Raw genomic sequence first — 14,841 nt, 5'->3', positions numbered from 1 at the left:
AGAAGTCAGATGTGGAGGTCCTGGGCTGGCGTGGTTACACTTGGTCTGCGGTTGTGAGGCCGGTTGGACGTTCTGCCAAATTATCTAAAACAACGTTGGAGGCGGCTTAAAGTAGAGAAATTAACATTAAATTCTCTGGCAACAGCTCTGGTGGACATTCCTGCAGTCAGCATTCCAATTGCACACTACCTCAAAACAACGATACATCTGTGGCATTGTGTTGTGTGACAAAACTGCACATTTTAGAGTTCCATTTATTGTCCCCAGCACAAGGTGCACCTGTGTAATCATCATGCTGTTTAATCAGCTTCTTGATATGCCACACCTGTCAGGTGGATGGATTATCTTGGCAAAGGAGAAATGCTTCCTAACAGGGATGTAAATATATTTGTGGACAACATTTGAGAGAAATACAGTTTTTGTGTATATGGAAAATGTCTGGGATCTTTTATTTCAGCTCATGAAACATGGGACTAACACTTTACATGTTGCGGTTATATTTTTGTTTAGTATAGTTACCTTTTTTCTGTCTCATAATTTGGTTGGGTATAATTGTGTTGTTGTCCTGGGGCTCTGTGTGGTCTGTTTGTGTTTGAGAACGGAGCCCCAGAACCAGCTGGCTGAGGGAACGCTTCTCTAGGTGAATCTCTCTGTAGGTGGAATGTGTAAACATCACTTCCTTTTAGGTGTTTGTAGAATTTAACAGCTCTTTTCTGGATTTTGATAACTAGCAAGTTTGCAGTTTTATGTTGCATACAAAGGGTCTCAATTGGTTGTTTGTCCCATTTTGTGAATTGTTGGTTGGTGAGTGGACCTCAGAACTCACAACCATAGAAGGCAATGTGTTCTGCAATTGATTGAAGTATTTTTTGCCAGATCCAAATTTTGAGATTTATGTTCCTTTTGATGGCGTAGAAGGCCCTTCTTGCCTTGTCTCTCAGATCGTTCACAGTCTTGTGGAAATTACCTGTGGTGGTGGAATGTTGAATAGGGTGGGGCTCAAGCTGCATCCCTGTCTCACCCCACAGCCCTTAGGATAGAAATCTGTGTTTATTATTTAACTGGCTACTTTGAAGAATCTCAAAGATAGAATATATTTTGATTTGTTTAACCCTTTTTTGGTTACTACATGATTCCATATGTGTTATTTCAGAGGTTTGATGTCATCACTAGTATCCTACAGTGTAGAAAATAGTACAAATAAAGAAAAACCCTGAAATGAGTAGGTGTGTCCAAACTTTTGAATGGTACAGTATACTTCCAATACATTTTTTCAACTGGTACCAGGGGACCTTCAGATGGGTCTTGTGAGGCCTGTGGGCGACCTAGAGCAAAACAACCGACATGTACGTATTCATGAGAGTCACATATTAGTGTGTAGACTAAACTCTTCAAACAAAAAAAGTTGGCAGATCGGCTGTACCGACTTCAGACTAGTCCCAAGAAGCGTGTGGGGGTCGTAGAGGATAACTGAGAACACCATCGTGTTTGTGAGAGGCTCATCTTTCCACAGAGTGGTCATAATAATTGTAGCTTTTGGTCGCTAAAGACGATCCTTTCACTGCAGATGTGGAAGTGCTACATCGGTGGTGTATTGAGACGCATCCAATGTAAAAAGACAGATATCTGTAGCTTAAATTGACAGATTATTATTGGAATGTTTTTAAAATGCAATGGCTCTATCACCCAGATCCCTACACTCACTATGCCTAATGATGGTATGTTTATCACCCAGATCCCTATACCCACTATGCCTAATGATGGTATGTTTATCACCCAAATCCCTATACTAACTATGCCCAATGATGGTATGTCTATCACCCAGATCCCCATTGTCTTACATCAGATAGCACGTGGATTCTGCCTACACTGATCTGTCTCGTATCTCACAAAGAGTAATAGGATAGATCAAAAGTAGTTTGGCTACAATGTGCTATCTAAAATTCCAAAATATTACCTTGTTGACATCGTCTGCTGAATACCATTTCTGCCTCATAACAGTCTGAATCACTATAAGCTAAAATAATTCATCTGTCAATAATTGTGATTTTCTTCAGGCCATTTTACATCTAACTAAGGATTTTTGTTCTTCAAAAAGCAATATTTCTCACATTTGACAATGGGAACTAAAGCTAGTGTAAATTTGTCCAACATCAGACTGCTAGCTGAGCCAGTCACTGAAACAATGCTACTAACCAACCAGCTAGCTATCTACTTAGTGCTGCACACACAATGTTGAATGCTTTCAACAAAAGCTAGCTAGCAAGCTACTGTAGTAGTGCTAATGCTAACATTATTTAGAGTTTTCATGGAGCAGCGGTTCTGCCACGAGTCATTGCAGTAGCCTCCCGTCCCGAGTCAGCTGCTCTGCTCAGCTGACCCAAAGTTAGCTACAGATCAGCTAACCTGTTCTTGGCGATACTTTCTTTATACTCGAGTCGGTAAAAAAAGTATCTTAGAAATGTCAGTTTCCAGTTGCCTGTGATTCTACAAAAACCTGCGAAAGTATGTGGACACCCCTTCAAATGTGTATATTTGGCTATTTCAGCCACACTCGTTGACAGGTGTATAAAATCGAGTACACAGCCTTGCAATCGCTATAGACAAATATTGGCAGTAGAATGGCCGTATTGAAGAGCACAATGACTTTCAACGTGGCACCGTCATAGGACCGTCAACAAGTCAGTTTGTCAAACTTCTGCCCTGCTAGAGCTGCCCGGTCAACTGCAAGTCCTGTTATTGTGAAGTGGAAACATCTAGAAGCAACCAAAAAGTGGTAGGCCACACAAGCTCACAGAACGGGACCGCGGGTTCTGAAAGCAATGGCAGTACAAGAACTGTTTGTCTAGAACTTAATGAAATGGGTTTCCATGGCCGAGCAGCCTCACACAAGCCTAAGATCACCCTGCGCAATACCAAGTCTCGGCTGGGGTGGTGTAAAGCTCTGGAGCAGTGGAAATGCGTTATTTGGAGTGATGAATCACGCTTCACCATCTGGCAGTCCAACGGAATAATCTGGGTTTGGCAGTTTCCAGGGAACGCTACCTGCCCCAATGCATAGTGCCAACTGTAAAGTATGGTGAAGGAGGAATAATGGTCTGGGGCAGGCTGTTTTTCATGGCCCCTTAGATCCAGTGAAGGGAAATCTTAACGCTACAGCACACAATGACATTCTAGACAATTCTGTGCTTCCAACTTTGTGGCAACAGTTTGGGAAAGACCCTTTCCTGTTTCAGAATGATAATGCCCCGTGCACAAAGCGAGGTACATTCAGAAAAGTTTTTTTGAGATCGGTGTGAAATAACTTGTCTGGTTTGCACAGAGCCCTGACCTTAACCCCATCGAACACCTTTGGGATGAATTGGAACACCGACTGCGAGCCAGGCCTAATCGATCCCAACATCAGTGCCTGACCTCACTAATGCTCGTATGGCAAAATGGAAGCAAGTCCCCGCAGAAATGTTCCAACATCTAGTGGAACGCCTTCCCAGAAGAGTGGAGACAGCAAAGGGAGGACCAACTCCATATTAATACCCATGATTTTGAAATGAGATGTTCAACGAGCAGGTGTCCACATACTTTTGGTCATGTAGTGTATTAAATCCATGTTTTGTACCGTGCAAGGAAGTTCCTCACCATCTTAGCTGCCTCACATATATCATTTCCCAGCATCTTTGCAGGAACTATTTGTTTCTATGTGATGCGGCCTCTTGTGAAGTACATGACACCGCATCCACAGATTTTCTAAACCCAGAGGCGCAACATCGTGAGCCTTCCGGGAACACTTGTGAAGCAAACCAAGCATAGGCCGGGGTTAGGTGTTTGAGAAGTCTATGAGAAGAGTGAAAAATTCTTCTAGTTGTTAATTTTCTTGAAAAATAAAGACACAACCTAGATTTGAGGCAATGTCTTAAGTAGTTGAACATGTTATTAATCCAACCTCGGGAAAGTGACAAACTGATACGTTTTCATTTTAGTCAAAAAATAACTTTACATTGAAGGAGTGCTTCTGATTTTACGGCCTGCACATGTGCAGTGCGGTGTGTGATGACCATTAGACCCAATGATGTGTTTCTGTGCATGAGCTTAGCTAGCCAATGTCACCATGACATCGCCTACAAGCGTGATCAGGGATTTCTATTGGAGAAGCAGTTTCTGCCTACCTTCATAATGTATAGTGCCACATTACACAGTGCGACCAAAACAAAGATCTACACAGATGAATCTCACTCGATACAAAACATGGATTTAATGTCTTTCTGAATTTTCCATGGTTTTTGTAGAACCACCTGCAACAGGAAATTGAAATTTCTAAGATACTTTTTTCACTGAATCAAGAAGTATCGCAAGGAACAGGTTAGTTGAAAAAAAGCTATGCCTGCGGTTTGTATAGGGCTTCAGTAATGGACACCAAAAATCTTTGGCATTATATCACATTATCTGGCATACAATCTGTAACTAACCCAAAGTAACCTATGTAATTGCGGAGGAACTTCGGACTGATTTCTGAAAACAGTCCCTCTTAATTGTGGGGCTGATTGCATGTCTATAACGTCAGGGTAATTTAAACAATTTTTTCATGTCAGTAAAGGTAGAGCTAGCTTGCTAACTGTATCAGCAAACTAGCTACAATAACAGTAAGCTAAACAGCTGATGAAGTTGAAGTCACTGCACTGGCGACCGACGTCCTTGTCTTTATTTTCTCACAATTGCTAATTTTGCTAGTTATTCTGCCTATTTCATGGAGAGTAAATTTTGTCCTATATATATATATATATATATATATATATATATATATATATATATATATATATATATATATATATATATATATATATATATATATATATATATGTTTTAATCCCAGCCCGCGTCCCCGCAGGAGGCCTTTTAGTAGGTCGTCATTGTAAATGATAATTTGTTCTTAACTGACTTGCCTAGTTAAATAAAGGTTACATTAAAAAAAATAAAAAAAATACGAGAGCGCAGTAATACCAAAAAGTAGGAACTATGTTTTCATTGTTGAATGGCGGATGCTCGGGAATATTCAAGTTTTGAATACAAGTTCCTCGGACTACAAGATTTAATATATTTTACTTTTTATTCATAATACAAAAATCAACAACTTACAATGCTACGTCAAACATGTCTAACAAAACACAGGTTTTGTCAGGAGACTCAAAGCAGCAGGAGGGGTGAAGTCAGGCGCAGGAGACCAAGGTCCGTGAACACACGTTTAATAGGCAATAGTCCAAAAACTGCCAACAACATGTCGGGCAGGCATACACAGAAAGAGCCCGAAAACAGCGTAGGGGCGCAGCCCAAAACACGCAGCCTTACATACACAAAAGGCAGAGGAAAATGCCTTAACGCTAACCAAACCAGACAAAAAACAGAGGAAAATGCCTTAACGCTAACCAAACCAGACAAAAAACAATCACGCACAATACCCAAACCTAAATAGAGAGACTAAATTACCCCCCCACTAACGATCTAACACAATACAGGTGCACACATAAACCAGACCTAACCAAAAGAAAATGAAAAGAGGATCGGTGGCAGCTAGTAGGCCGACGACCGCCGAGCGCCGCCCGAACGAGGAGAGGCGCCACCTTCAGTCGACGTTGTGACAGGTATTAACAAAAAAATACTAAAACATACAATAAATATCAATAAAATAATAAAACATTATAATAATAAACAATTCTAGTGCAATTGTATTCACTCTGAAAAAATCTCATAATGATTCAGGAAGATGTTATTCTTGTTGTTATTCACTAGGGATAATGTTTTAACAAGATAATTCAATCAAAAATATGTGTAATTTTGCTATAGAATTCTGGAATTTTTGTTTGTGTATAAAGTATTTGGCAAGAAGAATAAAACATTTTACAATCATTTCAATGGTCTTGTTATCATTGCAATAGTAACATATTATATCCTCCATGTCATAAACATGGGTAGTGTTCATAATGGTAAATAAGTATTCTGCAAGGTTTTCCCAAAATTCTGACACAAATTTACATTCAAAGAACAAGTGAGTCAGATTCTCACCTTTTCCCACAGAAAACACAGATATAATGAATAGCCACAAATTTGGACAATGAATATATCTTATGTAGAATTTTAAAGTGCACTTCCTTAAATTTGTTTGGTATACAATATTTGTAAGGCCTTAACCAAGCTTTTTTACAGACAATGTCAGGAATAAGCATGTTCCAGAAGAATGTGCCTCTAGGCATCAGTTGGTTCCGCGAATGGAGAATTTGTCTTTCTCAAGTAAGCTCACGCCTTCCAAACTGAGTTCTGGATAAGCTTTGTGATCATTACCAAAGCTAAGATGAGTTTTCATTAGTTTAGTTAGACCACTGGGAATGGCTTAGATCACAGAAATAAGCTCTCTGAAAGGTATTGGGAACTCATTCAATGTTATAAATTGTATGTAAGAATATTACCCCTGTTGTCAAAAACATCAAGAACAAAATCAATATTCCTCTCATGCTAGCTGAGGTAGAACAATAACTTATTCCTTACAGTTTTGTCTGAATTATTCCACAAAATCGCTTTAAGTGGGGAAAAAATGTGCAGGAGAGATATTTTCCTGGCCATTAAAGCTTGTTGGTGAAACCTTGCCAATTTAGCGGGTAATCTTTCAGGAATATAATTACATTTCAGTAAAAAACGAAGCCTTCCCAACTTATTAAACACATTATTTGGAATGAAATACCATATTGATTCAGTATTGATCAAACATCTTTTCAACCAGTTGATCGTGAAAGTGTTATTTATGTCAACAAAATCCAACACTTCCAGACCTCTTTCAGCTCTTTTATTAGAGAGGACTGACTTTTTTAGTTTGTGAGACTCATTTTTCCAGATTAGGTCAAGAAAGGTCTTGTTGATCTTTTTACAAGTAGAGGGATTTACAAATAAAGATAATGAGGGGTACACAAAGCGAGACAGTCCCTCTGCCTTGGACAGAAGTACTCTTCCAAGTATAGAAAGATCCCTTTGTAGCCAATTATTGAAAATAGTTTGGGTTTTCTAAATTTTAGGAGAGAAATTCATGTTGTCTGACTAAGTGGTTTGACAGATGTATTCCTAAATATTTAACACAGTCCTTTACAGGAATATCTTCTATTTATTTATCATCAGAGTCATATAAATATAAGATTTCACATTTAGAAACATTCAGTTTTAATCCTGATGCAATAGAGAATGTAGTGATAGCATTAAGGGCATGGGCGACCTGGTCTTTGTCTCTTAAAAAAGAGTAGTATCATCAGCCAGTTTGGGAAATGTTGATTTATTTGTTAAAAATGGTTAAGCCATGCAGGTATGCATTATTCAGAATATCTAGAGATAGAAGTTCCACAACCAAAATAAATACAAGTGGTGAAATTGGGCATCCCTGTCATACACTTCTGTTTATTCTGAATCTTTTGGATGTATTAAGATTTAGTAACACAGAACTATTTATATCTTTGTAAAACATGCAAATGACTTTGATAAAATGTAGTGGCCTAAAGTGGCCTAAAGAGAAATTCATGTTCAATTGTGTCAAAGGCTTTACAGAATTCCGAAAATAAGACAACCGCATCTGAGTCAATTGCATCTGAATAATCTAGAAGGTCCAAGACTAAACGAATGTTAGAGTTTATGTGACAGCCCTTCATAAATCCTGTTTGAGTCTCATTTATAATTGTATCTATTCCTTTCTTTATTCTTTTGGCATAAACCAGAGCAATCAATTTGTAATCAACATTGAGAGAAGGGTCTTTATCGGGCTTCGGAATCATTGAAATATGGCCCTGTTTCATTGTGGAGACCATTTCCCCATTTTCAATGCAATCTTGAAACATATTAAAAATAGGGTCTTCTAGTAACTGTCACGCCCTGATCTGTTTCACCTGTCCTTGTGATTGTCTCCACCCCCTCCAGGTTTCACTGATCTTCCCCAGTGTATTTATCCCTGTTTCCTGTCTCTCTGTGTCAGTTCAACTTGTATGTTTCCAAGTCAACTGGGGTGGCAGTGTAGACAAGTGGTTAGAACATTGGACTTGTAACTGAAAAGTTGCAAGTTCAAATCCCTGAGCTGACAAAGTACAAATCTGTTGTTCTGCCCCTGAACAAGGCAGGTAACCCACTGTTCCTAGGCTGTCATTGAAAATAAGAATTTGTTCTTAACTGTCTTGCCTAGTAAAATAAAAAAACATTGTTTTTCCCGTTCTCCTGCTTTTTGCATTCTCCTTTTTCTTTTCCTCCCGGTTTTGACACTTGCCTTTTTTCTGGACTTTGTACCCGCCTGCCTGACCATTCTGCCTGCCTTGAACATGAGCCTGTCTGCCACTCTGTATCTCCTGGACTCTGATCTGGTTTTGACTTTTTTGCCTGTCCTCGACCATTCTCTTGACTACCCCTTTGGATTAATAAACATTGTAAGACTCCAACTATCTGCCTCCTGTGTTTGCATCTGGGTCTCACCTTGTGCCTTGATAGTAACTCCCAAAACTGTCTATAGAATTCAACTGACAGGCCATCAGGGCCAGGTGATTTCCCTTTTTTCATTGAATTCAGAGCCTCTCTAATCTCTTCAGTTGACACAGGTGAATCGGCAAACTGAGTGGAAATCATCCTCAGTTACAGGGACATAATTCTGAATGTGGTAAATGTAGCTTTCATATCCATCTTCCTGAAATTGTGAGTGGTTTGTGAGTTTTAGTGACCTACAGAGAAATTGATGTTCAATTGTGTCAAAGGCTTTACAGAATTGACAAATGTTGATATTATAATGGGATCTTTGCATAACACATTAAATTTGAGTGCAGTTATAGATTTTCTTTTGTAGTTTCTCTTTTCAAGTGCAAAAAGTAACTAGTGTTTCTTTCACCCTCTTCAATCCATTTTGCTCTTGATCTGACAAAGGCACACTTTCCCAGATCCGTGTAGAACTGTTCTAATTCTAGTTGTAAAGAATTAAATACAGACTTCTTGAGATAATCTTTCTTTAGAAAACTGTCAAGCTTGCTCATCAACTCTTTTACTCTAAGGTTCTTTAAGTGCACCAGCCCTTTGGCACATTTAATGGCTATAACTCTGACTTTATACCAATTTGTAAGTTGCTCTGGTTAAGAGCGTCTGCTAAATGACGTAAATGTAAATAATTGTATATTTGAAAAATTCCCATCTACTTCCATGACCCAAGTCTTTTCTTGCAAAAATATATTTGGCTAACGGTTTGGTGTTTCCAATGAGAATAGGATCTTGAAGAAGTGTGTTGTTTAATTTCTAATATCCTCGAGTACCTTTTTGATTTTTTAGTAGCTTGTAAATTCAGGGAAATCAAGTGATGATTATAATGAACATGATGGGAAACAGAGAGCTGGTTTCAAGCGCAGGGTGCAGCAGGTGTTTATTGTTAAAGGACCACAGGAAGAGGCAGGTAGCTGGTTCCAGGGACAGGCAGAAGGTCATACACAGGGGGTCCAAAAAGGCAACAGTACAGGCAGGGAAAAGGCTAATTACGTCATCCGGGAGATCAGGCAATGGGTTGATAACAGGAAATCTGATAGGCTAAAGTACAGACAGGGAATAGGCAAAAGGTGTCATTAGTGAGGCAGGCAAAAACTATCATACACAGGAGGATTCAATTACAGGGGAAAAGCAGAGCTTTGAATAGAAGTGTGTCACAAAACAAACAATGCCTCACAATAACGGGGTGCAAAGAACTGAACTAAATAGTGTTTGATAATGACATACAGGTGTGTGAATAGGTGATCAGAATTCAGGTGATTGGGATCTGGAGAGTGAGCTGCATTCAGGGGACCTATGTGTTTGAGAGTGTGAGCTGGAAAGTGGGCTGGAAAGTGAGCTGTGTTCAGGGGATCTACGTGTTTGAGAGTGTGAGTTGGAAGCTGTCAGAAGGTGGGTGTGGCTGGTGCATAAAGTCAGGCGCAGGAGAGCAGAATAAGTGAGCAACGTACTTTACTCAAAATTAAGGCACAAGGTAACAATACACTTGACCAACAAACGGTAATCAATTACGTACGGTTGAAAACAGCACCCGTTGAAAACCAGCCATAATGGACCGAATGAACATAGAAACAATCACGCACAACAACATGGGGGAAACAGAGGGTTAAATACATGAACATGTAATTGGGGAATGAAACCAGGTGTGTAGAAAACAAAGACAAAACAAATGGAAAATGAAAGGTGGATCGGCGATGACTAGAAGACTGGTGACGTCGACCACCGAACGCCGCCCGAACAAGGAGAGGGGCTGACTTCGGCGGAAGTCTTGACAGTACCCCCCCCTTGACAGCGCGCCGACACCGGCCTTGGGGACGACCCGGAGGGCGAGGTGCAGGGCGATCCGGATGGAGACGATGGAACTCCAGCAGCATCGATGGGTCTAACACGTCCTCTACCGGCACCCAGCATCTCTCCTCCGGACCGTACCCCTCCCACTCCACGAGGTACTGAAGGCTCCTCGCCCGACGCCTCGAATCCAGAATGGATCGAACTGCATACGCCGGGGCCCCCTCGATGTCCAGAGGGGGCTGAGGAACCTCCCGCACCTCAGACTCCTGGAGTGGACCAGCCACCACCGGCCTGAGGAGAGACACATGGAACGAGGGGTTAATTTACTATGCCCAAACATGGTATGTTTATCACCCAGATCCCTATACAATGGACAATACTTTACTCTCTCTCTCTCGTGGTCTTTCTCAGACATCATTCACCCCATCCCTAACCTGGCAGAATACATCACCGAGGGACAGATCTACATGGACAGACGGCTGCATAACAGATAGGTAACACCACAGAGACACACACAGCAGTATGACTGTGTTACCTTCAACAGCTCCTCTGGGCATTGACAGGATACTAGCTGAACGTGTCTGGCAAATCGATTCTCTCAAGTGATGTTCAGAATCTAATAAAGAATATGCAAATATGAATAACAACACTATACTTCTCACTGGCTGTTCCTCAGGTTGTGGCAGGAGGCCACAAATGTGGCTGCTGAAACACTGCATTTTGTTTTTTCACTAAATTGTTTATTAGTTGGGATGAGATTTTTGATGTTCCGATTCCATGGTATAGTGTGTATGCGTTGATATACAAAACGACTCAAGATTCAATACTTCGTGCTTTTCAGCTAAAATTATTGTACAGAATTCTTGCCATCAACAAAATGTGGAATATTTAGAGCATACAATCATCGCAGCTCTGCAGGTTTTGTTGTGAGGATACAGAACCATTAGACCATTTGTTCTGGTATTGCCCTCAGGTAGCCTGTTTCTGGACTCAGGTTCAGGAATGGCTGAAAATGCATAACATTAATCTGAAATTGACCCTAGAAATAGTATTGTTGGGAGATCTGGAGTGACTAGGTCAGTCAATTACTAATATACTAAAACTCTTAGTAAAAGTATTTATCTTCAACTTGCAATCTGTGGAATCTATTCGATTAGATAGATTCAAATTGTATGTTTAAAATCACAGCATAGTTGAAAGATATATGGTGCATAGAAGAGGGTGGCCAGGAAAGATAGATGGGATGGGCTGAGGGAAGCTGAGGGAAGCTGAGGGAAGCTGAGGGTTGGGATGTGGAATTGGAGACAAGTGGGAGTGGAGTTGCTGGGTGGGGGTTAGAATGACGGTCAAAGATAAAAGTAAAATTAAGTCAAAAGAAAAAGTACGTTTGAATGACACTGAGGAGCAGTGTTGTTACAGCTAATACCTGTTTGCCCGAGGCTGATGCCGCGCAGGTGTTTGTACACATGCATATACACACACTCTCATTCAAATGCACACACAAGCAAATACACGGACACACACACATACTCACATGTAAATAGTGTCATAAATGCACTCAAACAGATACAGTTGGCCTTGCTGTTATGCTTTTTGTTGTCCTTGATGTCTTTTGTTTTTTTTGCATTGTTGTTTTCTGTTTTCCTTTGTCTTTCTCTTTTTTGTCTTTTGTTCATTTTTCTGGTTGTTGGTGTGTGTGTGTGGGGGGGGTCTCAGATTGTTGAGGAGCAGCTCATGGAGGAACTGTGGAGGGGATCTTGGAGAACTGGTGGCCTGGGGGTTGGGAGCTTGGGCCGGTGGCTGATAGGTCACAGGTTCGGGTCCCCATTTTTTACCTTGTATGAGATCTGTCGACGTGCTCTTGAGCTTGGTGTTGACCCTGGTTGCTTCTGTGAGTCTCTCTGGATGGGAGTCTGTTAGATGACTGATGTGATGTAGATGTTTTGTGGATTCAGTGCAAATAGATTGTATGTTTTAAATATGAAATAAAAAAAATAAAAAAGTTATTTAAGTTTGTCTTCATCATTTAGGTTGTCTAATTCTTCGTATTGTTTTATAATTTGTGGGAAGAATGTATTTCTTATGTCAGAATATCTGTCATAGTTTGACAGGAAATGCAGCTCTGTCTATGTCTCTTCCTGGGGGCAGAATGAGCACAGCCTGTCCTCTCTGGTCAGCCAGGTTTGCCTGTGATGTGTTCTCTATGGCTAGGTTGTGTTCACTGAGTCTGTACATAGTGCTTTCCTCATTTTTCTATCAGTTACAGTGGTCAGTCTGCCACCATGTACTGTCTGTTTAGAGGCAAATAGTATTGAAGTTTACTTAGATTTTTTGTGATTTCTTTCCAATAGGTGATATATTTTTATTTTGTGATAATTTGGTTGGGCCAGATTTTCTGAGTGCTGTCCTTAGGCTTTGTTGGGTTGGTAGTGGTTAGTGAATTGAGCCACAGGACCAGCTGGCTGAGGGGACTCTTCTCTATGGTCACCTCTTGGCAGTTAAGGGCTTGGTAATGGTTGGATTGGGGGTCACTTGTTTTTAAATTATTATAACATTTGGTGGCTCTTTTTTAGATATTAATCAGAAGATTAGGGTGTGTAGGATATAAATGTGATCTTATGTTCGATAATTTGGTAGGAATCCAATTTGACTTTTGCTCAGGACATTGTGTTCACTGAGAAAGTGCAGTAATCTGCTGTTCGTGATGGCGAAAAATATTTCCTCTCTCTAGATCTATCCTCCCATCAACGTTCTGCCGTCTCTCTCTCGTCTGATAAAGTCAGCCATCGGAGAAGGGATGAAACGCATAGACCACTCGGATGTCTCCAACCAGCTGGCACACACACACACGCACACAAACGCACACACCCGCACACATGCTTACACGCGCACACACATGCACGCACGCACTCACACACACACACACACACACACACACTCACACTGCTCAACAACGTTCAGCACTTCTGCTAGTAAAATCTGTGATCGTGTACGTGTGTTTGTATATATAGTTTGCGTGTTATGCTATAGGTAAGGACGTGCAGGCGATGAAGGCTGTGGTGGGAGAGGAGGCTCTCACGCCTGATGATCTGCTCCAGCTGGAGTTCCCACAGAAGTTTCAGAAGAACTTCATCGCCCAGGGTACACTGGTGTATAGGGGAGGGGGGTGGGGCTATGTGTGTGTTTTTATAACATCTCATTTCATTCTCTCTGTTCTCGGAGCCTATGAGAACAGGACTGTGTTTGAGACGCTGGGCATCAGCTGGCAGCTGATGAGAATCTTCCCCACAGAGATGATGAAGAGAATCCCTCAGAGCACCCTAGCAGAGTTCTACCCTCGCTTGAAGTAATGATGACAACAAAAGAGGTACAGTGGCTTACACACCACTCAAGCCCTTCCCTCTTGTCTCTCTCTCTATATATATGTGTGTTTCTGTTCTAACATTGACATTTCTGTACTGTCTGTATCGTAATGACTAGTACTGATACTGTCACTCCAGCAGACTACACTATGCTGTGTTTCTGCACACACACAGACAACATCTTGCCCTAACCATTAAGCCTGTATGAACCAGAGAAGTAGGATAAGCACATGATGGAGATGTTAGTTTCGAAGCCAGAGAGATTTTCTCTGACCAGCAGAGCCAAGTAGTCTGGTACTAGGACCTGGAGTTATCCCTGGTCAGATCACATGGTTAGGAAAACCTCCTGGTCCTAGCTGGTGGATGGATGGATGGATGGATGGATGGATGGATAGATAGATTAATTAATGGTCGGTGAATGGTGTGTCAGAAGTCAGAGGGATGGTGTGGTTTGTATTGAAGACGATATGTAGATGCACTGTAGATCAGTGATGATGCAGTGATGATGCATGTGTATGACAGATAAGATTACGCCGAACAGCACATTTCACTCAGTGATTTTTTAAAAACATTTTCAATGGTCTTTTGTTACGACCAGAATGTTGCCTGTGTGTTGTTGCTGCTGGTATGTTTTGAACAGATCAGTGCTGTTTTTGCAGTGTCAATCCAAATGCTTAAACTTACTTTCATATATGAACTGAAACCAGACACGCAACTAAACAGATGCCTATTGTTATTCCTGCCTATTTCTCTATATTGTGTGTGATATTGTAGCTGCTCCTTCAACACGCACACTGTGGTTTAGTAATGACAATGTATTGTTATTTACAGTGAAGACTTCTAGAGCAGATGGATATATTTCTGTTTGTTTCTCTATATTCTTTGGAATATATTTTGGTGTATGTCTATATTTCAGTATGGTTGTTTAGTGTAGTTTCGGTCTAAATGCACACATGACTGCTCAGCTTTTTGGAATGTGTCTGTACAGTAAAGGAATAAACGCTGCTCGACCTCTACTGTGGTCCCTGACTCTTTATGCCATACAGATATTTTGTGTCTGAAAATGATTGAGCCAATGGTTTTTCAATGGAAGTCTTATGTTGACGGATGATGGACAATGCAATGGAAATGATTGTCTGACAAAAAAACACACATT

General features: G+C 40.8%; 1 protein-coding gene across 1 annotated transcript; it reads left to right on the top strand.

Annotated features, from left to right (window-relative positions):
- The first annotated feature begins 12,919 nt into the window (after window positions 1-12,919).
- On the top strand, window positions 12,920-13,689 carry LOC115159744 (V-type proton ATPase subunit B-like). The gene is made up of 3 exons (XM_029709771.1): window positions 12,920-13,159; window positions 13,335-13,464; window positions 13,546-13,689. Exons 1-3 carry the CDS (start codon window positions 13,121-13,123, stop codon window positions 13,671-13,673), a joined length of 297 nt encoding a protein of 98 aa, XP_029565631.1. The 5' UTR covers window positions 12,920-13,120; the 3' UTR covers window positions 13,674-13,689.
- Window positions 13,690-14,841: the final 1,152 nt, after the last annotated feature.

This window comes from Salmo trutta, chromosome 23, assembly GCF_901001165.1.
Source record: "Salmo trutta chromosome 23, fSalTru1.1, whole genome shotgun sequence".
NCBI lineage: Eukaryota > Metazoa > Chordata > Actinopteri > Salmoniformes > Salmonidae > Salmo > Salmo trutta.
This window is presented reverse-complemented; position numbering and strand designations above follow the sequence as displayed.

Excerpts from the sequence above, each read along its gene's own strand:
- LOC115159744 (XM_029709771.1), top strand. The coding sequence starts at position 13,121 with ATGAAACGCATAGACCACTCGGATGTCTCCAACCAGCTG. Across the intron at positions 13,160-13,334 it reads CGGATGTCTCCAACCAGCTG|TTTGCGTGTTATGCTATAGG; the intron begins GCACACACACAC and ends TTGTATATATAG. Across the intron at positions 13,465-13,545 it reads GAAGAACTTCATCGCCCAGG|CCTATGAGAACAGGACTGTG; the intron begins GTACACTGGTGT and ends CTGTTCTCGGAG.